The 25,655-nt window shown below is 42.7% G+C and overlaps 1 protein-coding gene across 1 annotated transcript in view; it reads left to right on the top strand.

Moving 5' to 3' along the window:
* Positions 1-25,626, top strand: part of MOB1B (MOB kinase activator 1B) — a 42,607-nt gene extending 16,981 nt beyond the window's left edge. Inside the window, exons 2-6 of the mRNA XM_051617755.1 lie at positions 5,810-5,976; positions 8,672-8,765; positions 17,317-17,450; positions 19,701-19,864; positions 20,417-25,626. Of these exons, the coding sequence (XP_051473715.1) occupies positions 5,810-5,976; positions 8,672-8,765; positions 17,317-17,450; positions 19,701-19,864; positions 20,417-20,494 (637 nt within the window). The 3' untranslated portion in view covers positions 20,495-25,626. The remainder of the gene's footprint in view (positions 1-5,809; positions 5,977-8,671; positions 8,766-17,316; positions 17,451-19,700; positions 19,865-20,416) is intronic.
* Positions 25,627-25,655: the final 29 nt, after the last annotated feature.

The raw sequence follows: 25,655 nt of genomic DNA, 5'->3' as shown, positions 1-25,655 counted from the left end.
TTTCTGTCCTTTCCAGTGTTTGATAAACCAGTCTACTGATGAGCCCTGTATGAAATGATTCATGGGAATTGAAGCACTGTGTTCTTGAGCCTACAAAGTAGCCAGAAACACATGGGACGAGCAGTGCTCCCTATGCTTTCCATGAAGCTTGAATGCCTGTGATATTTTAAGATCTCATTTTCTTGTAAAACATGTCAGTTTGGTGTGCAGGGGGAAAAAAAGTTTTCTGATTCTCACATCTTCAGAGTGGTGTCTCCTTCTTCCATGTTGCCAATGGCATACTAATCACATGCTTTATAAGCCTTGCATTAGTTTAAGATCCTGTAATAAACTGCATGACTTATGGGATAACTTGGCCTGGTTTTGCTCACTTGAGGAATTTGAGGAAGACTTTGGAGCACTGTCAGTATTCTAGTGGTTTAGGTTGTGCTGGTGCCGCAAAATGGAGAGGTTGGCAGCCTGGATGGAGGCAGGATTTGGGTTTTGATCTGCATCCCAATGTTTGATTGTAAAGCATGCTGGATTCAGGGCAAGGGGCTTTGCTTGTCAGTTTGAGCTCTGCTAGACACCACAGAAGGTGAGAGCTTGAGATTAGTGCAGTGGTAAGAACAAGCTGTGAATTCTTAAGTTCTATGTATAAGGAGCCTGAACTTTTCTGTTTCAATTCAAGTTTCCCTGGATTTGCTGCAGACTTCATAGAAATGGATAAAAAGCTCCATTGAAAGACTCCAGTGCCCAAAGAGTTGGGTGTAAGGTCTAAGCTGGGCCAGCCAACGTGCTTCTTTTTGGAGTGCCAAGGTTAAAGTGTGCTGCTTTCCTGAAGTTACCAAGAAGCGTATTAAGAGTTTAAGCTGAATGTTGAGCTGCTGTGATTGTGGAAGATGGGCCAATGCTGCCTTGGAAGCCGAGTGGTCTGAGCAGCCTGCCTGAAAATTCTCTTTTCTTCTGGAAACATAATCATGCCAGAATAAGACAGAACAGCCTGCAGAATCCACACCATTAAAACCTCTCCCTGTCATCAGATGACTGGATAAAATTACGGCTTTGGAGGAAATTTGTTGTTCTTGCTTGCAAGCAAGTTGTGATGTTTTTGTGAGGCCAAGTGCCATGTGGGCTTCTCACAGTGGGAGGCCCTTCTTGTGGCTCAGAGGTGTGTGCTCCTCCAGGCTTCCAGACTCATCCCAGCTCACTGAGTCAATCACTTTAAACACATCTCCTGATTTGGTGCTAGGTCGAACTGCATCTGGCATTGCTGTAGCTGTACTTATCTATAAAAAATAGAAGGTCCTAATTTGCTAGAAAGGTTGGATGGGGGATTGAAGGGAGCAAAACGTCCTTGGAATTGGCAGAATTTTTTGTGAAATGAGTTCTTCTTGGAAGAGTAGAAGTGGGTTGTGACAAATAGTGGGAATAATGCAACATGTTCCTGGTTTCATGACCTTTCTATGTCCAAGGAAAATGGGATCTTCAGTGTGGCTTTTCTGAGGGTTTCTCTGTCCCCTTTCACTTCTGCATTAATGGGATGTTTTGAAATTGAGGGAGAGTGTAGAGGCTCTTAACAGGGAAAGGCAGGTGCTGTCTACTAGCTCGGAGCATTTTAAAATCTCAGAAGAAATGGCTCAAATATCTATCTGATTTTGTCACGGAATGTGATGAAAATATAATTCTTGATCAGGACATCTATTACTGTGTGTACTGTTGGCCACCAGACAACTCTTCCATGTTAGTTTTTCTACTGAGTGCTCAAGGAGTTGAGGAAGTGGAAGCAGGAAGACTTTCTAAATATGTCACATGTTAACAGGCTGACATAAAAGGCAAAAATAATTATAGCTTTTCTTTTTGAGATGCTTTTAGCTCAGTGTTGGGCCTGATAATATAGGACAGCAGGGATAAGATGCTGCTGTGGTCAGGGTTTAGGGAGGAAGCAGGATCCGTTTTAAGTGGTGGTTAATTGATAGTGCTATGGCATAAATGAGGATGTTTTTTGGTTAAATATTAGGAGAGGGTTTGAACTAATGAGGTAGTTGGAATAATGTTTGCAGCAGCATTTACAACTAGACTTCATAAAAGCAAATGTGCCCAGCAAGGGTTTTGGCTTAGAGAAACTGTGTTAGCTTGTGATGTCCCTGAACCTTTTTGTATCAAGGAGTGTATGACCATGCATGCAGTTAACTGGCTTCCTGTACGGTGACCTGCATAAATGCATGGAATACCGATAATTTATTGCCAAAATTGCAGATATTTCCATAGCATACGACAGCTAGCAGCCTGCTTTTATCCTAATTACTTTTCCCTTTGCTTGCCTGCCTGCCTTTTGTATGAGACCATTTCCTGCCATCTTAGGGTGGTTGCTCTGAATTTGAGAAGCAGTGATCAGAAAGGTGGTGGAGGCATATATGAAATGGCTGATGTGGAATAGCTGAAGAGACTAAATAATCTTTTGTTCTGTTGTTACAGCTTTTGCTGGCTTACAGAAGGAAACCCCCTGTTTCTGGGAAGAGGGTTGCAGGGATTGACACCTAGTGACTTGCCACTGTGCTGTGCGTTCTCTCCTTTGACTATAGAAGATCTCTGCTGGGTATTTGACAGATCTGCAGTGACTTGGTTTGTCATCTGGCCAGCTCATGATCTGGGGTGGATACAGTGTGAATTCCTATCCAGAGTTTTCTGAAAATAAACTATTTTATCTAGAGAGCTGCTTCACCATGCTTTCCTTGCGCCTTGTTCTTGAATCCTCATGCCTTTGGTTGGCTTACCCTTTTTGCTAAAATCCAAACAGTTTCTTGGTTTAGTTGGTTCATAACAATTTTCCAGTTACTGCTTTGCATGTTTCTATACCATCTCCTCCTGAGCAAAGATTTTCTGCTGAAACTCTTAAATGGGGTGCTGCTCTTCGCAGGCTGGATCCTCTTGGTAGGTTCTCCCTGTCTGGGTAGAACTTTCCTCCTTGTGCTCAGGGAGCTTCACACACCCAGTAGCAGTCTCCAGAGTGAGCTTGTAGATCTTGACTTGGGTGACTGCTCCAGACCAGGTACAGCAGTTCAGTTTTCCAGTCTGCATCACTGTATGAGAACGGCAGTATTGCAGAAGAGGAGCTGATGCATGTCAGGTTTTGAAACATGGTGAAAGGAGGACTGAACTTCCAGAAATCGGGGATTCTATGTAAGCAGCAGCGGGAGTCTCATAATATTGCTTTCTCATTTATGATGAATGAATGACCAGAGCTTTGGAGTGGGGGTAAGGCTGTGGAAGGAAACCTTTGGGTTCCTTTTCATGAAAGTACTGGGAGTTGGTTTCCGTCATCATCTTGGTACAATGGAGTGAGAACAAAATCTTGTGAGCAAATTAGGTAGGGAGCTTGTGTTTAGCATGTGCTGGTTTCCTTCTGCTTACACAGCCATGCATGGAAAGATGACAATACCAGTCTCTCTCGCTCTTCAGCTGTGAATGCTGCCTTGCCTCAGCCCTGTCCGTGAAGCCAGACACCAGAACCATTGCCAGATGTTTTAAGTTGTCTTTTTTTACCCCCTCCGTTGTCCCAGCAGCTATAAATTGTGTATGTTCCTGAAGAAAAAAGCTTGGGGCTCTTAAATTGTCAGTTAAAGTATTTGGTTTTGTTTGGTGTAGTTTTTTAAGTCGCTTTTTCTTTGCAGTTGGTTTGAACCTGGCCTGGCAACAAATGCAGGTGGCTGGAGGGCTGGGAGGCCGAGGCAACTCCCTGAGCCATAAAAGCTTCTCCCTCCCACTGGGAGGCAATTATTTAAGATTTGAATCCGGTATCCTTGCTTAGGGTGAAATGCAAATGACTGGGTGCATGTTAAAAGTGTCCTGTAACAGAGTGTGTGGGAGCCATTTCTGGCTCTGAGTTGCAGTTAGTAGCTGACTGCATTGGTATTGTTCTGGTGTCTGTGTGAATCTGCATGGCTTGTTCACCTGGATCATCCCATGATCCCTGTTAGTCCAGCCAAGTGCTGCTTCATGAGGGTTAGAAAACAGGATTACTGTGGAGGCCTGTGAGAGGGGGAGGGATGCTGCTGCTCCTCTGTCGCAAGGGAGTGCCAGCACAGGACCAGGACCATGTAAATCTTTAACCAGCTGGACCTGTGGGATCTGTTCAATACCCGAAGGTGTTGTTACCTGCCCAAAACAGTTTGGAGAGCTCATTCTCTCCACTTCCAGAATGTTTTCTTCTTCCCTTGCTCTGTTTAGACCTTGTTCAGGTCTAAACAGGGCCCTAAAAAACTGTGAGGCAGTTTATCATGTGCTTGGGAAATGACATGTTCTCAATTACCTGTCATTGTGTGTTTTGGAAAGAACAATTTTTATTGCATCCTTTGGTGCTCACTGAGTCTCTGTTAGAGCTGTTGGTGTTCAGGAGTGTAGAAATGGGTGATGTTCTTCATTAGTTTGCTGTTGATGGCTGTAGCGTGGTGAGGTGAGAAAAATAAGATGCGGATTTAAGTTTGAGAGTGCTTCTGGGGGACAGTGTAGCCACAATAGCTTCACCCCGAAGATAAACTACACCCTTTGTGTGTTCAAACTCGCAGTTTAAATATTCAGTGAGCCAAGGAGAGCCATGACACCGCACTAACAACAGTTTCTGTTTGGTCCTGTAGGGAGATGGTGAAAAACTGGCCAAGATATAAAGAAAGAACTGGATAATGTTTGTAATGAAAATTCTGCTGTCTGGGTTCCATATATTTGGACTTCAGAGCTGAGTTTTCCTCTTCTCACAGAAACCTTTTCTCGGCTCATACACCAGAACATTCACAAATATTGACTTATTTGACACTTTTCTGCAAATACTTGATTTTAGGTGTCATGTTTCTGGCATGTTAGGGGTTAATGTGTGACCCAGGCTCACTGCCATAATTTGTCAAATCTCTGAATTTTTTTCTAAGTCAGTCCATGTTTTTCAAACAAAATTATTAGTAAGAAAAGGATTTATGTGCAAGTTGTAAAAGTTATCATCCTTATTTCTTGCCTAACTGGTGGAGTGAAAGCTCTGTTGCTGTGAAACCAGGGGAAAATGACTGGAAGTTTGTGGAAAATGTGGAATCGTATCAGTCTTCAGCTAAAGTGTTCATGTATGCATCTTAAAAAAGAAGTTTCTAAACAGTAGCAGATACTGGAAAGTGATTCTCTGTTGGTAGCAAGGATAATATTCTGAATGAGCTAGGTCTGCAGAAAGCAGCTTGTTTTTCAGAAAGTAGTAGTAAATCCTGAAAACATGATACCTGATTTGAAAAGACAGGGATCCTAACAGGCTGTCCCTACCTTCTGATTACCTTGTGCAGGTGTGATGACATTGCATGTCTCATGAAGGTGGGTGTTAGAAAATGAACAATTTTTTTAATTTATTTATTTTTCTGTTGAGTAGTATCTTCAATGACCATGACAAGCTTCACAACTGTTCAGAGTAAAGGTTTCTGTTTGGCTGGGCTGGGACCCTTCATATGCAGCTGTCCATGTTTTGGTGCAGGCAGTATTTTTTTGTATCATCTTGCCCATGATCCAACTTGCTGAGAGAGAGAAGGGAGTCTGAGTCTTCCCAGTTGCCTAGCAGGCTTAACAGTAGGATGGGCAGGTGAGAAGAAAGGATAGTGAGGAATAATTTGTTTAAAACAACAAGTTAAAACACTTGTTACTTTTGTATCCCAAGTTCTTTTAAACATCCTTTTTTGACCTGAAAGTACGGGAGTGGAGAAGTATGTAACATTAATACTGGGTTTATGTGTGACTTGTCTACTCCTTTCTTTTTCTCTTCCCTTTCCACAACTTCTCTAAATGTTTCATCTCCCTCTCACAGTGGCAGTCGCTCTTCCAAAACCTTCAAACCAAAGAAGAATATTCCAGAGGGGTCTCACCAGTATGAGCTGCTAAAACATGCCGAAGCCACGCTTGGAAGCGGTAATCTCCGGATGGCTGTCATGCTTCCAGAGGGTGAAGACTTAAATGAATGGGTTGCGGTTAACAGTAAGTGCTAACCTTTTTTTCTTTTTGGCAAGGGGGTGTTGAATGTGGGCTGACACTTGTGGGAGGACAACTGTGTGCTCCTTTCTAGCAGGGCAGGCTCTGGTCCTGCACACACCACTCTGCTGTGGTTGGGAGAGGTGAATGTCATATTGGTTTGAGCTGACAGATGCAGAGCAACTCACTGAGACAAAAGCTCCTTAATCTTGTGCCAAAAAAATGTTCCTGTTAACAAACTAATGCTTATTCTTAGTCGTTCAAGTCTGAGTGCTTGATCACAAGCAAGTGCTGAAGGAGAAATGTCACTGCTGTTTTTAGGAAGTAGCCTGTCAGTGCCATCTTAATATGTTTAACCTAGCTCTTTCTCAGCTCGTAGTGTAGTCAAGCATCCACATCCTGAGTGTAAAACCCTCGTTAATTAAGCGTGAGGGAAGGTCTAAACCATGTTAAATACTCTGGTCCCAAGTATTGCCTGCAGCAAACAGATCCATCTTTGCGGTTTTCCCAAGTTAGTTACTTTGTTTTGTTTCTCTCAAGTCTTGAGCCATTGCTCTGGTAAGTCTCTGATGTCATTATTTTCGCTTCCTCTAAAGCTCTTTGTCCCAGCTCTTTCCTCTCACTCTAGGTCAGGCCAAACAATGATGCCCAAATTAGTGGTTTCTGATTGCTTGACCATGTTTCCTCCTCCTTCCTCTCCTGCTGCATGAATTTGCTGCTCACCTTCTGCTCTTAAAGAATGTATTAACCCAAGTCCTGTCATGCTCTGTAGCCCCTGCAGAGTTTTGGCTGCCACAAGCTTTGTTCCCCATCCAGGTATTTCCTCATCCTTTATGTCTTTGGCTTGGCATGTTTCCATGGTTGCATGGTACTGATCATGCACTGCAGTATCAATTGTGCTCAAGATAAATGTCTTCTAATTTCTTATGTCCTTCAGACTGTTTCTTCTTGCTCTTTGACATGTTGGGGAGGTGAAACTGTCCTGCTGACTTCAACCTTCTGGTTCTTAGTTAGCCACTCGGTACTCTGGTGTAAGACTTGGAACTGCATCCAGGGAATGTTGAAATTGCTGACAGCATTCTTTAAAAAAGTTTATTCATACTGTATTGCAAAACTGTCTGGACAAAAAGCCAGCCCAATTTTATGAGTAAGCATTACTACTAAAGATGCTTCATGTGTTGCTGGCATCCTTCCCTTTTGGTGGTTGCTCCACTCCATGTGGTTGCTCCACTCCTTTCCTGTGTGGCAGTGATGTTTTTCCCCTCCCAAATGACTTAACTGCTAAATTACCTGGGTGGCAAAAGGCAGAAAAGCACTTGACAAAAGAGTGAGAGCTGCCTTTTGATGACAGCTGCCTTCTGTAGTGAAATGGTCCTCTTTCATGTCTTCTGCAGCAAAGCAGGTTCTCATGTTTGATATTTTTTGGCTAGAAGTGATTAAATGAGTAAGTGCTGCCTGCATTTACAGCATCCATCTATCACACCTAGTACCAGTTACTGGTAGCTGTGAACTGCTTCTGTTGATGGAGATATCTAATGAGGGAATAAAATGTGTCACTTAATGTCACTGGTTTTGCCCTTCACAATAATGAGACCACAGGAATAAATGTGCTCTGCTCTTCTGTTTCTTGCTCACCTGTTAGCCTTACTGATGTCTTATGGTAGTGAGCAGATGAACATACAGATTTTCCAAATAGGTTTTCAAAATAAAAAAGGTGAGAGGTGTATGTTTCGAATTGCATTTGAAGTCTCCTTGATTTGAAAATACTAAAAAATAATTGTAGAAGTACATCTTGCCCCAATCTTTGTCGTGGAACACTAGACAATGTCCACTTCTTGACCTTGAAACTCAAGAACAAGTAAAAAGAGGAAATGAAAATATAGGAAGACACTACACAGCTGTACACGTGTTGGAAAGTAGGTTCTTGCATTTTTCTTTTGTCCCACACACTGCTGGCTTGGGGGGTGGATGGTGTGTCTCATGGCCTTTTGAGACTTGGAGTGAGGGATTCACAATAACCAACCATCTTGTTGCAGTCTGTGTGGGCTTTCTGAGCACACTTGTCTTGAAGCAAACATTGGGCTGTGGTTTCTACTGGGAGCAGGGAATGGAAACTTAATTAACAGTTCTTGTGTACACTTAAGAAACAAGGGCTGTATATAATGACTTCTTGCTGCCTTTGGTGTTAACTGCCTCCTCTCCCTGCCCAAACAAGCTTTAGGAGTCCTTTTTTATCAACCTTTCCCAGTGTTATTTTGCAGTGCTGAGCCAGAGGGTGGGGAAAGATGTTGTTGCTGGAAGTGAGCTGCACTAGGTGTATGCCACACCAGTTGTTACTTGCTTTTTTTTTTTTTAATACCCCAGGAAGTTGCGTGACACAGTTGTAGCTCTTGTCTTGCATCTACTGTTCATGGTAACTGTAACTTGCTGGTATGATGTTTGTAATCTTTGTGTATTCTCTGGAAAAATCAGTGAGGGGAGCTGCAGTGTTCAGCCCTCCCTTTCCTTCAGCCATCAGTTGCTTTCACAATAAGTTTTATATGCTGGTGCTTCCATTTCAGATATCAATCTCCATTTCACAACTGCAAAACTTTCTCCCGAGGACCCTCTTCAGCAGCATGTGTTTTACAGCTGAGGCTGTAGGAAGCTGCTGTTGCTGCTACTCTGCAGAGTGTTAATTGTTGGCTTCAATGTTTTACAGCTGTGGACTTCTTCAACCAGATCAACATGCTTTATGGAACCATTACAGACTTCTGTACAGAGGAGAGCTGCCCTGTGATGTCTGCTGGCCCAAAGTAAGAGAATTTTTCACTCATGGTTGTAAGCGTGCACTTTATGAGATGATTTTGCATTTGAAAGCTTGGGGCTAGCTCAGTTGAGTGCCAAAGATAAGGTAACTTCTGTGGGTAGAAAGGATGACTTCTCTTGTTATCTGTGGAGGGAAAAAAAAAAGTAACCTTTATTAAAGGAGCAGGGAACAGAGGGATGTTTTTTTGAAGGTTTTTTGGTTGTTGATTGTTGTTTTTTTTTTCTTTAGCTAAGAAGTAAACTGATTATCAAAGCTATTTTTCCTTTCCCCCCCCCCCGAAATATTAATGAGGGCTTCTTAAATTAAGATTTTTTTTTTTTTTTTACATGCAAGCATTCAGTTGGGGCATACCAAAACCCTTTCTTTTAGGCACTTGGAATAGGTATTAATAGAATTAAACTTGGCTGCAGTTCTGAGTAGTCTGGGTAGGAACTCCCTACACTGTTGCTTAGTGAAGTTTTAGCTTCTTGGATTCTTGCTGATGCTTTTCTACAGACATCCAATGGTTATGGTCATTCTTCCTCTCCAGCTACTTAAGTGTCTTCCAGAGAGGAAAGTACTTGCATTTCTGAGTGAGTGACGAGGGAGGGCGCTGCTTCCATTGAAATGACTGTAAAATCTTAAGGAAACGATTAAGAAAACCAATCCTCTCCTGCTTGATGATGATGCTGGTGGTTCTGGGCTGTAGGCAGCGTGGTGGAGAGCTGAGGACACGCAGAAGGGCACAGCTGGGAGGGCAGGAGTTCTGCGGAGCGGAAGCAGCCAGATGGACCAAGAAAAGCTTTGGGCCTGCATTCTTGAACTAAAAATGGACACTGCTGAATGCCAAATCCAGTGTGGGCAGGCAGGCCTGCTGCTGCAGAGCGAGGAAGGGTGAGAATAGAAAAAAAAATAGAAGTTTGCCATTGTGCTAAAGAACTTTGGGGATAAGGTTGTGCAGCAACGCAGCTCATAGTCTGCTTTGTGCTTTGACATGCAGAACAGGCCCATGTTTCTTCAATAAGAGTATGAAAATACTTCTGTGCTTTAGTTTTTGTCTGCTGAGAAGCAATTATTTGGGAGGTGGAGATTAATCGGGTTAAGCTGTCAGGTTGCTGGACTAAAGTATTTATTTCTCTCCAAAGAGACTGATACCCATTGACAGAAATACATGTCACAGAGTTAGGAAGCAGGGTAGAAAGAGATGCTAGAGGCTAGAAGATGCTTTCTGAATGTGGTAATCTTGCAGGATTTGTAGAGCATTCCCCAAACTCTGCATCTGCTACCTGTGCTCTGGGATGGGTTTTGTGAAAGGATCAGAGATGTGTGTGTGAGTGGCTGAGGCCAGGCAGGCCCAGGCATCAGTGATCTGTGAGGCGAGCAGAGCATGTAAAATGTTCTCTAGTTTGAAAGAAGGGGCTCTCTTCCACTTAAAAGGTGGTCTGCAGAATTCTTGTTCAGGGAAGTGCTGCTGGAAAATCTGTCAGCATGAAAGCAGTGATATTTATGGATTATTTTTTCTTCTGTTTCTTACCGTACCTGTTTCCTGTTCTCTTCTGGCTCAAGGTATTTGGTTGAAGAGGCCTTGAGTCTCAGATGCTCAATAGTGCTTCTAGGCTTCAGGTTGCTGTCTGCTCCCATCCATGGCTGAGCTGCCACCAGTATTGCATCCTTACCTCATTCAGAGAAGAGTAGGAGTTAGCTGAAACAACTGAAATGAAGCCATTTGGAACAGGTTAGCCAGCAAGTTCTCTGTGGCTCCAAAGTCTGATTTTTTTTTTTTTTAATTTTTTTTTTGTGTTCCGACTGGGAAAATACTTGTGGTCAAGGTATTAAAAAAGGGTTGGAAGGTGCAGGTGCACAGGTTAGAACTTCTTGTGGTTCAGTCATAATTTTCGCAGCACCACTGACAAACTGGTAGCAATCTATAGAAAAATTAAAGCAGGTAATCTGAAGTGAGAGGGTAACCAGAGCAGGACTGGTGTTCTGGCTTTAAAACCCCTTTAAAAGAAAATAATTTTAAAAAAGAAAAAAAAGACCCTTGCCAACCAACTGATCACCTAAGTTCGTGTCTGTTTTTTTGTGTTTTATATTTGATACAGGGAGGGTTATCTTCTCTCTAGGGCTACTTTTAAGCACAGGCTTGGGGCTGTATGTTTGCTTCTCCAACCCACTGGTTCTTTTTGGTAGTGTCTTAGAGGGCTTAGCAGAGGCAGATAGATTTTTGTGTTCTCTGGGATCACTTTCATTTCTTCTGGATGTGGCTTTGTTGGAAGAATTGCTGACTTAGCTTTTATCAGGGTGTTAATGTATTGAGTTAGTTAACGATTGATGTGAAGACTAAGAACAGGTCTCCCTCTCCTGCTGCACAACAGCCTAACAATTTGAAAAAAGTGTTGGTTTAATTTGTTCCAAAACAATTACTCATTTTAACATTCCATTCTCTTTCCCTTCAGAAAAGGACATTTCTTACCCAAACAAACCCTACTTGGTTATCACCTTGCTTGGTGTTCTTGTAGCAGTTGCAGCGTTACCATCTGTGTAACAGGCATGATAATAAGTTCAGCACCTGCACAGAAGTATAATAACCAGCCTTGGGTGAGAGGACTTTTCTTGGTTTTCCTCCCTGGTTCTAAGTCTTCCATGAGAGCACAAAGCAGGGATGTGTCTGCTGCATTTTTCAAAGCTGGATGTCTGAACTGGGCCCCTAAGATCCCTATTTAGGCATTTATGTGAGCGCATTAAGCTTGTTCTAAAGGATGGTGAGATCCTTCTGATTTTCCTGAGATTTGTTGCTCTGCAGTGCTTCTGGCTTCAGATGCTCAAACTGGAATAGCTGTGCATTCCAAAGGGGCCAGCTCCCATAAATCCTGGGTGTAATAGAATCATAGAATTGTGTTTAGCTGGTCATGGAATCATAGAATGGTGAAGGTTGGAAGGGACCTTCAAGATCATCAGGTTCCAACCTCCCTGCTATGAGCAGGGACACCTCCCACCAGACCAGGCTGCACAAGCCTCATCCAACCTGGTCTTGAACACCTCCAGGGACGGGGCTTCCACAGCTTCCCTGGGCAACCTGTTCCAGTGCCTTCCTACCCTCATGGTGAAGAATTTCTTCCTGATGTCTACCCTAAATCTCCTCTCTTTCAGTTTAAAACCATCACGCCTTGTCCTATCACTGCCCTCTCTGGTGAAAAGCCCCTCCCCAGCTTTCCTGGAGCCCCTTCAGGCCCTGGAAGGTGCTCTCAGGTCTCCCTGGAGCCTTCTCTTCTCCAGGCTGAACAGCCCCAACTCTCCCAGCCTGTCTCCAGAGCAGAGCTGCTCCAGCCCTTTGATCATCTTTGCTGCCCTTTTCTGGACCCTCTCCAACAGCTCCATGTCTCTCTTGTGCTGAGGGCTCCAGAGCTGGACACAGCACTCCAGGTGGGGTCTCACCAGAGCAGAGGGGCAGAATCCCCTTCCCTGGCCCTGCTGGCCTCTCTTCTTTTGATGCAGCCCAGGACACAATCGGCCCTCTGGGCTGAATACGGTGGAAGGGAACATCCTCATGCTGCCTTCTGTCCAGTGTGTCTGCAGCAAAAACCAGCATAAATAATGGAATCAAGGCCTTGAAATACCCTGTGACTCTGAGCAATATTAGTCCTTTTGCCATTGTGGCTTCCATTCTGCACCTGTGTCATTTGATGCCTGAGGGACAAGAGAGTATATTTCAGTAGCCTTGATGTAATACACTTCTGCTGAGGTTTAGAGATGATAGGTCCAAATAAATGCCCAAGACCCTTTTAAAAGGCAGTACTGAGCCACTGCATTTTATTGCTGTTAGACAAGGCAACAGGTTTAATTTTAGTCAAGCTGTATTTAGGGTTGCTTTGTTGGGCTTTTTGTTTGTTAGGCCATGTGCATGTAATTGCAGGGTAGAGGAGCTGTCCTTTTCCCGTGTGCTTGCTGAAGTGAACTGTTTCTTTGCTCTATCCTTCACATATTGTTTTGCCCTTAAAAAACCTTACTAAGCTGCAGAGGTTTCTAGAAATGTATTTTCTGTAGAGGTGCTGCCTATCATGAGAATGTTCATTTTTTTTCTGTCACCAGAGCTGTAGATGTTTTGTTCACAGGCTTGAACTAGAATGTGGGATTTTTTTACCCTTCATGTCCTGTAGCAGTTCAGAAGATTCTCATGTGGGAATTTTTTGTCTGTGTTTTTGTTTTCTTTACTGTTTAGAAGTTTGGACTAGAGTTCTTGATTGGTTATTGGGGATGTGCTTAATCTTAATTTAGTTTTAAGAGTTCATTTATCCCCTCCCTAGCGAGCCCCAAGTCTGTTGACAACCTTAGGACAATCATGAACATTACACCTACTGTGTGCAGCATGAGGTGTTTGCCAGAATAATTTCAGATGCTTTATATTTATTTTTGTCAGGATATATCTGCTGTTTCTTCAGAGCTGTGTCACGTAAGGGGTCATTCTATGGCATTCCTTCTTTCTAAAAAATGCATAATGAACCTGTAGTATTGGAGGGTGGAAGACTTCTTATTGAATATATGTTATTTGGGTAAGATTTTTAGCATGTAATTTAGTTTGTTGTCTTCTTCTGTCTCCAGACTGAACCTGGCACCTCAGCTAAGTGTTGCTATTTGTCCTACATTAATACCACTTAAATCTCACTATCAGGCTAATAATGAGTGGTGAGGAATACTGGTTTTCCAGACATCCGGACATGTTGTGGTACATTCAGCATATATGGAATTTTTGCATGTGTTCTGAGGTACAATTTTAAAATACTTTCAGACCTCTTGGATTTTTTGCTGTTAGAAAAATGGAATATTTTAATACCATTGTGATCAGCATGCTCACAATCAGGAGTGCTGTGTCTAGCTCTGAAGCCCTCAGCACAAGAGAGACATGGAGCTGTTGGAGAGGGTCTAGAGAAGGGCAGCAAAGATGATGAAAGGGCTGGAGCAGCTCTGCTCTGGAGACAGGCTGGGAGAGTTGGGGCTGTTCAGCCTGGAGAAGAGAAGGCTCCAGGGAGACCTTAGAGCACCTTCCAGTGCCTGAAGGGGCTCCAGGAAAGCTGGGGAGGGGCTTTTCACCAGAGAGGGCAGTGATAGGACAAGGGGTGATGGTTTTAAACTGAAAGAGGGGAGATTTGGGGTAGACATCAGGAAGAAATTCTTCACCATGAGGGTAGGAAGGTGCTGGAATACATTGCCCAGGGAAGCTGTGGAAGCCCCATCCCTGGAGGTGTTCAAAGCCAGGTTGGATGAGGCTTGTGCAGCCTGGTCTGGTGGGAGGTGTCCCTGCTCATAGCAGGGAGGTTGGAACCTGATGATCTTGAAGGTCCTTTCCAACCTTCACCATTCTATGATTCTATGAATCACTCACAAAATTTGTTTATTGTGAAAATGTTCTTCCAGTTCTGTTCTGACAAAACTGCATTTGTTAAAATGAGAAGGAAGGCTGATCAGATACAGTTAAGCTTTGCACACACTGATGGGTACGATCTTAAAAGTAGAGGATTTTTCTCCAGTGTCCACCCAGTCCTAATTTGAGACAGCAAGAGAGAGTTCACACAGTGCTGGCTGCAGCTCAGGCATGGAGGTGGTGCTACCAATGTACTAAGAAGTAGCAATCAATTGAGCATGCTGTCCTCCATGAAAGTAAGAAATGTTAGCCATTAATAGCATTTCTTCCAATTCTTTTAAAAAGACCTGAAATAAAAGTTGTAGGTGAAGTGGGTGTGTTTCCTGTGAAAGCATGACTGAGCTGACATCACTCTCTTAGTATGTTTTGCTTTGGTGTTTGGGTTTGCTAAAGATGTTTTTTTTTTTTAAAAAGAGGAGTGTGGCATCTGGTCTGAAGAATGCCTGGTGGGTTTCTCTGGGAGGATTTCAGAGCTCAGCAGTCCTTTTTGCTCTGGCTTGCAGCAGGCTGGCCCCATGGGCTGTTGTACAGCAGTGGTGGAGGCTGAGAAAGGCTTGGGGGTTTCAAACTCACGGAGGAAAATTCAGCTGTGTTTGGATCTGAAAGAGAGAGATGCATGGCTCTGTGCTGAGGAGCAGGAACTGCTCAGATGTTCCTGGTTGGCAGGGAAGATCAACCTACATGCATTTGTATTCAGCAAGATGTGGAAAAAAACAGTGGTTTGCTTGAAAGCTGATATTGTCAGACTCCCAGTGATAAGTGTTTGTTCTTTATTTTAAGCTCTGTATTCCCACGATTAGGCATTTTCTCTGGTGTCTGGACTTGAGAGAGTTGGTGCTGCTCAGCCTGCAGAGGAGAAAGCTCCAGGGAGACCTTAGAGCAGCCTTCCAGTGCTTGAAGGGGCTCCAGGAAAGCTGGGGAGGGACTTTGGACAAGGGCAGGGAGTGGTAGGACAAGGGGGAACGGATTAAAACTAGACTGCGGGAGATTGAGGTTAGATTTACGAAGAAACTGTTTAGTGTGAGGGTGGTGAGACACTGGCTCAGGTTGCCAAGAGAAGCTGTGGAAGCCCCATCCCTGGAAGTGTTCAAGGGCAGGTTGGATGGGGCTCTGAGCAACCTGGTCTAGTGGGAGGTGTCCCTGCTTATAGCAGGGAGGTTGGAACCTGCTGATCTTGAAGGTCCCTTCCAACCCAGAACAGTCTGTGATTCCATGACTTGTGTCAGTGGTATTCCCCAAGCCAATCAAAATACCTATTCCATTCTGATTTCATGAAGACTTGTTTCTGTCTGATTAGACATGTAAATGGTTCCTATCTGATTCATTTTTCCATGCTTATGAAAGTCCTGAAGTTAGAACAGTAACTGTAAAATTAATGACACTGGAATCGTCTCATTAATCATAGAACCCCGGGCTGGTTTGGGTTGGAAGGGACCTTCAAGATCATCAGGTTCCAACCTCCCTGCTATGAGCATGGACACCTCCCACCAGACCAGGCTGCACAAGCCTCATCCAACCTGGCTTTGAACACCTCCAGGGACGGGGCTTCCACAGCTTCCCTGGGCAACCTGGGCCAGCACCTTCCTACCCTCATGGTGAAGAATTTCTTCCTGATGTCTACCCCAAATCTCCCCTCTTTCAGTTTAAAACCATCACGCCTTGTCCTATCACTGCCCTCTCTGGTGAAAAGCCCCTCCCCAGCTTTCCTGGAGCCCCTTCAGGCACTGGAAGGTGCTCTAAGGTCTCCCTGGAGCCTTCTCTTCTCCAGGCTGAACACCCCAACACTCCCAGCCTGTCTCCAGAGCAGAGCTGCTCCAGCCCTTTGATCATCTTTGCTGCCCTTTTCTGGACCCTCTCCAACAGCTCCATGTCTCTCCTGTGCTGAGGGCTCCAGAGCTGGACACAGCACTCCAGGTGGGGTCTCACCAGAGCAGAGGGGCAGAATCCCCTTCCCTGGCCCTGATGGCTCTGCCTCTTTTGATGCAGCCCAGGATGTGGTTGGTTTCTGTGCTCCTGCACACACTGGCTGCTTGTGTCAAGTTGCTTAAATGTGCTACATAAAAAGGTGTTAGGATAATTATCTCCTTGAAAGGAAAATGATAAAGAGCACACATTTGACTGTTTGAGTTAGGTCAGTGGTTGTCAAGGTGTGATACCACCTTGTCTAAGGGTAGAAGAATGAAGCTAAAAGGGAGTTACTGGCCTGCAACTATCAACTGGATCAATGGTATAACTGTAAACTGAGATTTTTCTGAATCTTGATGTGCTGCATGGTAGCTCTAGACCTTCAGATGTGACGCTTTTCTGACGAGGACTATTTGGGTTCAAAGCTTTTTTCTTAGCTGAAAGGCACCTTATACCAGTGTCCAGTTTTGCAGTAGTATTCCTTGGTTTTAACCTAGTTATGAATCTGTTTCATGTCTCTAATACAGTAATAATTTTGGATTTTTGGCAAGAGCCAGTGCAGTTTGGTCTAAAGTTATGTGAAAACTAGAATAATATTTTCAAATCTAAAGAATTCTATAAATTTTATGGGTCTAATGTGTCTGGCTGGTAGCTGCTGAAGGTGTGGAGTGGAAGTGGAACCCACTGCTTTACCTGATTGGGGGAAATGTCATTAGAAATCAATTGGGACCCTTCACTGATTTGAGCCCTGGAGCTTAGCTTTTGTTGGCATGAGAATCTTAAGTAACTTTCTGATGTTTCACTTCAATAGGCTGTAATGTTTTTGTGTTGGAGAGGAAATCAACAATAAAAAGCTCTTAAAAAGAATAGCTATTGGCCTTCCCAGGGTTTGGCAGCCTGCTCATACAGCACCTTGTGATGTGCAGGGGCGCAGGTTGGACCACAGGCTGGCAGGAGCGTTGCAAGCGAGGAGCAATGAGCTGTACTATGAAGGATGAAGGTTTTGAAGACTCCACAGACTGTCAAGACAGTCCAGCTCCAACAGAGTCGCAGGGGGGAGATGGGGCACAGAGTACCTGCAGATGACTTGGGAGCATTTGGACCTTATTTCTGGAAAGGGCTGTGGAAGGGTGTGGGAGCATGGGGAGCAGAGCAGGATGAGCAGCCTTGCAGGCCTTGACATGAATGATTCACTTGTGTTAAGCAATGTCTTGTTGTTGTTGTCCCAACCCAGATATGAGTACCACTGGGCAGATGGGACAAACATAAAGAAACCAATTAAGTGCTCTGCACCAAAGTACATTGATTACCTGATGACTTGGGTCCAGGATCAGCTGGATGATGAAACGCTATTTCCTTCTAAAATAGGTAAAGTAAATAAGTAAAATCGAACAATGTATTTGGGTTATAATTGTACAGGATTATTCAAGTCTTCTAGCATTAAGAGATCTCCTAAATGACTGACTAGTAGGGCAACTTTAAAAGGTTACATTATACATGTAAAGGTACTTTTGTCTCTTCAGATAAAAGTGAAGTGGTAGTACATGAAATTTGATCAATGTGTTAATACTCCTAATAAAAATCTGTCACAATTCTGAATGCAGGAATTACTGCTTTTCTTTAATAACTGACTGTGTTGATTAAATCTGATGTTTTGTCATTCTGAGCAGTGGGTTTCCTTTAGAAATAAGGCAGAGGAGCTCAAAGCCTTATAACCAGCAACTGGGACAACCTGGCAGCTTTTTGCTTCAGGAGCTTCTCCTAGGCCTTACCTTCGAAAAAGCTGAACTGCATCTTTGACGTTAATTGTTATTCTTTTCAATCAAAGATGGAAGATGTACATTTTTAAGAGGTTTCTTTCTAGAAAAGCAGGAAGAAAGTAATGAACAACCACCAGTTTGGGAACAATAACAAAGAAAACCCTGCTTCTAGAGGCACGAAGGACTGTTTGTTATAAAGCTCCTAACTAGCAGTTTTCCAGTACACCACTACCCGTGGAAAAAGGGAAGGAGGTTTCTTAATTGCTTTTATTTTTGTGAATAGCTTCAGAAGCATTTGACACATTTTCAATAAGCCTATTGAGGGAAACAGGGCCACCTGTCAGAACCAAGTGACATTTGTTAAGCAGATGTGCAGAGAAGGCTGGTTAGTTGGGGAAGAGTGACAAAAAGCTAAATGTTCCCTGCTCAGTAGATGTGAGCACGACTTCCTTGCATACTGTGGCATTTGTTTTAGTGTTGCAGGGTAGACTTCAGAGCTGGGGTAGAAGTCCACTGGTAGCAGGAATGATGTTAAATAGTTACAGTTAATAATAAGTTGTATTCAAAAGACTACATCAGGACTTGATCTTTCTTTAACTGCAGCTGAAGACTTTTTTTCTCCTAATAGGATGTAGTTTTGAGAGGTGGTGATTCAGAAAGACACTTAAAAGCCACAATGGATGAGCAATTAAAGATGAACTTTCTATGCAGTACAGCAGCCAGTGAAAGAAAGATAATGTACATGTAAGCAGGGCAAACTTCAGCAGGAGGATGAAAATCTTATTGCTTGGATTTTAAAGCATTGGTGAGATCACGATGGGCCTTACAGCACCCAGCTTGGGCCTCTGGCCTTCAGACAGGACTTCAGCAGTGGGAAGGGCTGCCAAAGAGCTAAGCTTACTGAGCAAACTGCTAAGTGATGAGAAGCTAGACAGGTTTAATCTTTTAAATGGTTGATATGTATCTTTTTTTAGCCTGCAGATGTGTCAAGTAAAGAGATTACTGCTCCCAGTAGGCAGTTGCTGTTTTCTAAGCGATTTTAATAAAAGTTGTGCACTGACAAAGGTCTGCTGTTGAAACTGATTTTGGCTGTCCCGGATAATTTTCACTGAAATGACTGAAAGGAGCAGGTTTCAGAGTACTTAAGCAGGCAGTTAAGAAAGCAGTAGCCTCTGGCTAAGGGATGTGATGAGCAGGATGGAAGCAGGAGTCACTTTGCTGGGCACAAGACAGGTGGATAAGAGCCTGTTTCTGATTGCACTTGAACCGAGAGAAGTGTAAAACTCCATGGCTGATACCAGAGGTGGTTTCAGTTACCTGCACAAAGCATCTAGTGTCCCCTGGAGTACCCTGTGGTATTCTGGACACATGCACAGAGACTCAGAGCCTGCAGGAGACTTCCCTTTTTCTGCACTGGCAGTCAGAGAGCAGGCAGGTACTGAGAGGGCATCTCTAAGCTCATTAGATACCTGTATTTGGCTAGCTGAATCCTGCCAGATGGGAGGAGGATTCTTGGTTAGAGAAGGCTCTTCAGGGAACTGTATTGAGCTGTAATAAGATTTAGTAGCTGGAAGCTGAAACTAGGAGGGTTCAGTGTAGAAACTGAGTCAGCTTTGGCTTGGAAAAAGTTCATGAGCCACTGGTCTGAAGGGAGGAAAAGTTCCCCTCTGGTCCTTGAACATGTTCGTCATCCTGCTTCAGCCAAAGTACTTTGTGTGATTTACAGGCAGAATTGCTAAATAAAACAGAACAGCCGTTCTTGTGCAAGAGATAAGATTCATTTGCAATGGCTTTGAAAATATATGAACATGGCATAGGCGTTGAAAAAAACACAAGCCATCTGTTTTCTTATTTCTAGGTGTACCATTCCCAAAGAATTTCATGTCAGTGGCAAAGACAATTTTAAAGCGTCTCTTCAGAGTTTATGCTCATATTTATCACCAGCACTTTGATCCAGTAATCCAGCTACAGGAAGAGGCACACCTTAACACTTCTTTCAAGCACTTTATATTTTTTGTTCAGGTAAGTTTTTTGTTCAGGCAGGAGTATTATGGTTACATTTATATTCTGGGAAGTCATGTGGCAAAAAATTTCTTAATAGCTAGTAAGTTTATAGGAGAGTCTAAGGACCCCAGGATAGTATCTTACTCCATTTTTATGTATATTTACTGCTAGAAGCATTCGAGGAAAGGGAAGAGTATTCAACAAAGTGTTTGCTTGCTACAAACATGAATACCCTACCAAAGAATTCAGAAGAACAGTAATTCTTAACAAAAGAAGTAGGTAAGACAGCATCGGAAACTAGATTGAAAAGAGTGTGCTTGCCTCAAAGCTACATTATCTCTAAGAAAAAAAAAAAAAGGCATTTTCATACTTTTCCTTCCTTTTAGTAGGGGCAAAAAGCTTTAGGCAGTCAAGCACTGCTGTTCAGCTGGCAGCAAACAGGCAGAAAATGCTGCTAAGCCTGGACTGGAAGAGCCTTTTGTCAAATAACTTCTGTTGGAATAAGACTTCTCACCTGAACTGCAAAGATAAAACCCAGTATTTGTGTTTTTCTCTTCATCCTTGTTACAGGAATTCAACCTTATTGATAGAAGAGAACTTGCACCACTTCAAGAACTGATTGAAAAACTCACCTCTAAGGACAGATAAAAGGAATAGGATTTCTTGAAGTTACTTATTTCTTTAAGCAAGCGTGTGGTATTGTTTTTTGTTCATGTGTCTTTTTTTTTTAAATCCAATACGAAAACCTGTGCTGTTACTCATGACAGCAAAGATCCACTTCCTGTGCTTTTATTAGGGGAAATCTTTTTATCTGTTAGTGACATGCAGTAAATAGCATTTTTTTGTTTGTTTTGGTTTGGTTTTTTGTATAGTTACTCATTGTGGATTTTTAGCAGGTGCTGAGTGTTGATACCAGAAACATGCTTGGTTGGGGGACGGACTCTGCTGGTGGATGGGTTCTTGTGTTGTGTCAGTGGTAGCCCATTCTCATGAAGTCCCTGGAAGACTTGCTTACATTCTCTTAAGTGCCTTGGCAAACTCACTTCTGAGGTGCAAAGCACATACAATACTGAGCATTGCTGGAAACAGAAAATATGAACTAACACCCAGGACACTTAGTGATACTTCTTTTAGAAAAAATATATATATGCTTACACTAAAAAAAAAAGCCATAACTTAGTGAAATCAATGATCTCCAGCTTTTAATACCAATATTTGTCTTATTTTTGTAGAGATGAATATAGATTTTTTTTTTCCAAAGTAGGTATTTCTTTTATAAGTTGATGAAGTTCTAGTGGCTAAAGTGAAACAATGAAGGTTGTGTCAAAATAGTAAAGAACATGTGCTTAGTACATGTCTGTTGCCATTGATTTTGGCTTTTCATGGTTGCTTTCATTTTTTTAACAGGGAATCATCAACTTGGGTCAGTCACTAAGTTTCCTAGCATTTGCCAAATGAACCATTAGTTTGCACAAATAGAGTTAGGGAAACTATTCAATATATTAAAAAAAAATGCACTAGGGTAATACTAAGAAAAAGTCTGGCTTGAAAAATAACTAACAAAATGTTAGGAATAAAAAGCCTGGTTGTGTGGAGGAGCTCTGGTGGCCAGTGTTTCCGGTGGTAGGAAACGTATCCTGGAGGATATATAGCACCGTGGACCACTTTGGATTTGCATGAGTGTGAGGGTGTTTTCCCCCATTTAAAATTGCAGCCTGTCTCCAAGGAACTACTGCAGCATTTGGGAAAAGTAATAGGAACATACTGGTGAATTGTTAGTGGTTTGTAATTTGGTAAGTGCAACTTCTGCTTCTGAGAGAACTGAACCAAAACATAGCCTTCCTCCCCCTGAGTCAGTGTCTGCTCTTCTCTAGCCTTGCCTTTTCTCAGACCAAAAATGAGAAGTTAACCTCTGAGGTGATCTACAGTGCTGAGTCAGGTGGGAAATACTGTGCAGCAGCCTGCAAAATATATGTAAGTGGCATTAGTATAGCCAGCTAATCAACATCTAAGCATAGTAACAAACATGCCCTCATTTGGGAGACTGTAATCACTACTTCTGAGCTAAAAAGAGGTATTTCATAAGCTTCTGTAGGTTATTTTAAGAACTATGTTATCTTCAGTGCAGTTACATTTCCTAGTCTGTTTAAATGTTTTGTTACCTCTTCTGTGTCTCCCTTTAACAAACTCCTAGTTTAAAATGGTGGAGTAGAGTCTTCTCCCTTCTCAGTCAGTAAAGATCTTGACTCTTCCATGTGTGTACACAAATGTGGGAGAAGAAGAGGGGAGATGCTCAACGTCTGTCACCTCTTCAGCAAGTTGGGGGCTGGAAAAATAAGCATGAGGCAGGAGAAAATCAGAGGCAAAGTGAAAGAAGAAGCAGGAGCACAATTTTCTTTCCTTTGGCAAGTCACCTGTGACTGCAGTATTCACCTCACTGGTTTTGTCAGTCTTCCTGTTTGTAGGACATACCTGGTCTGGCAAACACTAGATTTCCCCATGAAATTCTGTTGGCCAGTGGAAGGGTCAGTCAGTGCTGTAGCACCTAAGTGCTGCTATCTGCGGTTGAGTAATGGGCTGATGGGAGGAGCTGCCATGGGCAGAATACCTCGTGTGTTGGAGTGGGCAAGTACCAGCTTGCTGAGCAGTTGGAGAAAACCATTCCTTTGGTATGCACCATCCCTTCTTTGTACTGGGTAGCTGGGAATCCAGTACTTGAGTGCCAATGTGCATCATCTGTGAGGTCTGAGCTGCCGGGTTTCTTTACCTGACCTCCCATCTGGAGGTGACCACAGGAGCCTGGTTTGGAAGCAGTGGGACAGCAGCGGTAGCTTCGGGTGCAGGGTCAGAGGGCTCTCTTGCTTCAGGACTGAATAATATAGAAGACCATCATCTTTTTTCAGAGTTAGGGGAGATGTCACTGCCCACCTGACTATTCAAAAGTAGCCCAACTCCCAAATTGTACCTGCAGCATTTTAAACAGGCTGGAGTTGTGCAGCAAGCTGAATTTGAGAATGTGATCTTGGACATGCAGCCTTTTATGCATGCTTCTGTCTGATGAGCATTCAGTGATGTAAAATTTCCAGCTACAGAGGTGCATAGAGTGCTTCAGATGCAGTTTGATCTGAAAACATCTGTAAACTATCCCTGGTAGACTGCTGTGGTGAGAGGAGTCAGTGCTGCCCAGGAGGCTGCATTTGCACAGTCCCTGTGCTGATAACTCTGACTGGAGAGAAGCCTTTTAACCAGGGCTGGGAGAGGGAGAGCAGCAGAAGCCTGTTCCAAGGTGCTCAGGAGGAGATAGATCCTCCTCCTTTCATTGGCTTGATGTCATGTAACAGCAAAAAAAACTCAAAAGAAAAACATTTAGAAGTGAGGATTAGGTTGAAGTGATACCAGTGCAATAGTTCTTACTTTTGGCATACTTAGACTCTGGAAGGTTGGGGTTGGTTTTTTTTTGGTTGTTTTTTGTAAAATGGCCAATTCTAAAAATTCAGAGATATCTTCTGCAGTTCAGCCAATCAGAATTATAATGTAGTATGTAACAAGAATTAGTCTTACATGGATAGTGTAATTTTTTTATTTAATATCTGGCAGTTAAACACTTTAACAGAATAGATTCTAGGCGTGTAATAAAAGCTTGGAGATCATGATTTGCCTGACAGCTGTATGAACACATTGTTTAATTATACAACACTTGAAAATAACAACATTAAAGATAAGTACGCGGTGTTTGGGATTTCATATCCCTAGGCTGTTCATGTTTGCAGCTTTTAAATGTTTTTGCTTCAAAAAGAAGTGGGACCAGAAGCTGATGTGTGTTTACACCCTTGGAGTAGAGGCACATCGAGGTGCAAAGCAGAATTTGCCACGTTGTACCAATGGAACCTGGATCAAATGAATGTGTTTCTGAAATAGTGTATTTGGTGGGAGGGGAAGGGGGAGGACACCCCTTCACCCCCCCAAATAAAACCCAGAGGAAAAAAAACCCGTACTGCTCTAGGCCTACGTTACAGGTGGACTCTGTGTCGTGAGTATTTGGGGCAAAAATGTTCAGCTTTGTTATCGGGAGTGGAAGGTGCTGGTGGGGTTAAAGCAGGCTGGGCTGCTAGTGCTGGCTGTGGCCCTCCTGTGTAAAAGGCTCCTCAAATTCTATGTTTTGGGGTGCTTTTCAGCTACCAGTGTATCAGACTGTATCAGTGATTTGGGTGGTCACTTCAGGAGGTCATCTACCTCGAGACAGGATGGGGCAAACTGCTAAGTTCAACAAGTTCAGCTGCCGTTCCCAGTGTGGATGCTGTTTAGATGGTGTGGATACATTATGTTGACAGAAATAATTGTTCCAGTCTTTCAAATTCAAGTCAGGGATACAAGTGAATCTGCAAATAGAAAATGAGAAGGCCACATTCTGCTGTTGCAGGTAGCTGAATGGTAGAGGAAGGGAGAAAACAGGTTTTCAAGGGACAGGTGGCCCGTCAGCAAGTATAAAATTTCTTTTACTGCTTACTATGCAATGTAGAGCTTTGAACTTTTCCTTTCAAAGACATAGAGGAGCACTGTCCTTATTCAGTATTTAGGAACTGAACACTCTCCCAGTCTCCCTGACACTCATTTAACAGGTAAGGATACCTATTTGCTGCTATGAACTTTACTTACCTTTCAGATAGTTCCTTTCTGTTTCTCACCTCATCCCATTCTCTTGAATCACCAGACACAATTTTGCTATAAACACCTCCTTTTTGGATAGTTGTTCTTTCCCTTGCTGCCCTCTTCCCACTTCCTACCTGCCAGAGTGCTGTATTACTGTATATAAACCACTCCCTTTTAGTTGGACTATTTAAAAAGCTGCAGCACAAACAAGGCTCCTTGTTTTTCTTTCACAAAAAGTTTCCTTGTTACCCTCAATCTTCTTTCCTTTACTGCTGAGGTCAGTTCTCTTTTTTCCAAACTGCACTACTAAAACCACTAGCAGTTTTTATGGAGGCCTGATGTCTTTTCCTGGATAGCTTCTAGGATGAGACTAACATTGGTTACTTACAAGTGTTAAACCTTCTTATATTCCTGCTTTTTTTACCATTTCCTCTTGCCAGGTTAGGATTACAGTCTAGATAAATACCAAACTCCTTTTTTTGTTTGAAGAACCAATTCCCTAAACTGTTCATAGAGTATTGTATTTTTAGGGGAGATTGATTTTTATAGCCACTAAACTATACTCATTATTTTTGTATGTTTGCAACTTCTGACATTTTTCAGAGACATGTCATGGAGGGAACACTTATTTTCATGGCTGTTTTACTACTTGGCTCTGCTGTGGTTGTGTTGTGTAGTACCTAGAAGCACACATCTCCATGTGCAAGGGAAGACAGAGAAGAATGCAATAAAACTGAATGAGCTTTTGATAAAAGGCCATTTTTTGAAGGCAAAAAAATAAATAAATTAGAAAGCAACACTAACCTTTCCTCCTTTAGAATTCTGAAATATGAGAGAAAATGTGGTGTAAAATATAAAATGCAAGATGAGAACCCTTACTGTAAGCTAACTGTGCCAATCTCTCTTCAGTTTGTAGTCACTGATGGATATTTTAGTTTTAAATAACAGCTTTTGATTAAAAAAAAAAAAGTTGAATGTCTGCAAATCTGCAACATGTTTATTTGAGAGTTGTAAATAATGTATACAGATTGTTGTATGTGATGGGACAGAATATTTAAATTCTAGATTTTTTTCAGTAAGAAACTGAAGGCTGTTTATAAGAGAAAATAAATAGCTATGTTTGACCATGATTGTCTTCATTTCCTTCTTGAACTTGTTT

This window comes from Apus apus, chromosome 4, assembly GCF_020740795.1.
Source record: "Apus apus isolate bApuApu2 chromosome 4, bApuApu2.pri.cur, whole genome shotgun sequence".
Taxonomy (NCBI): Eukaryota; Metazoa; Chordata; class Aves; order Apodiformes; family Apodidae; genus Apus; species Apus apus.
This window is presented reverse-complemented; position numbering and strand designations above follow the sequence as displayed.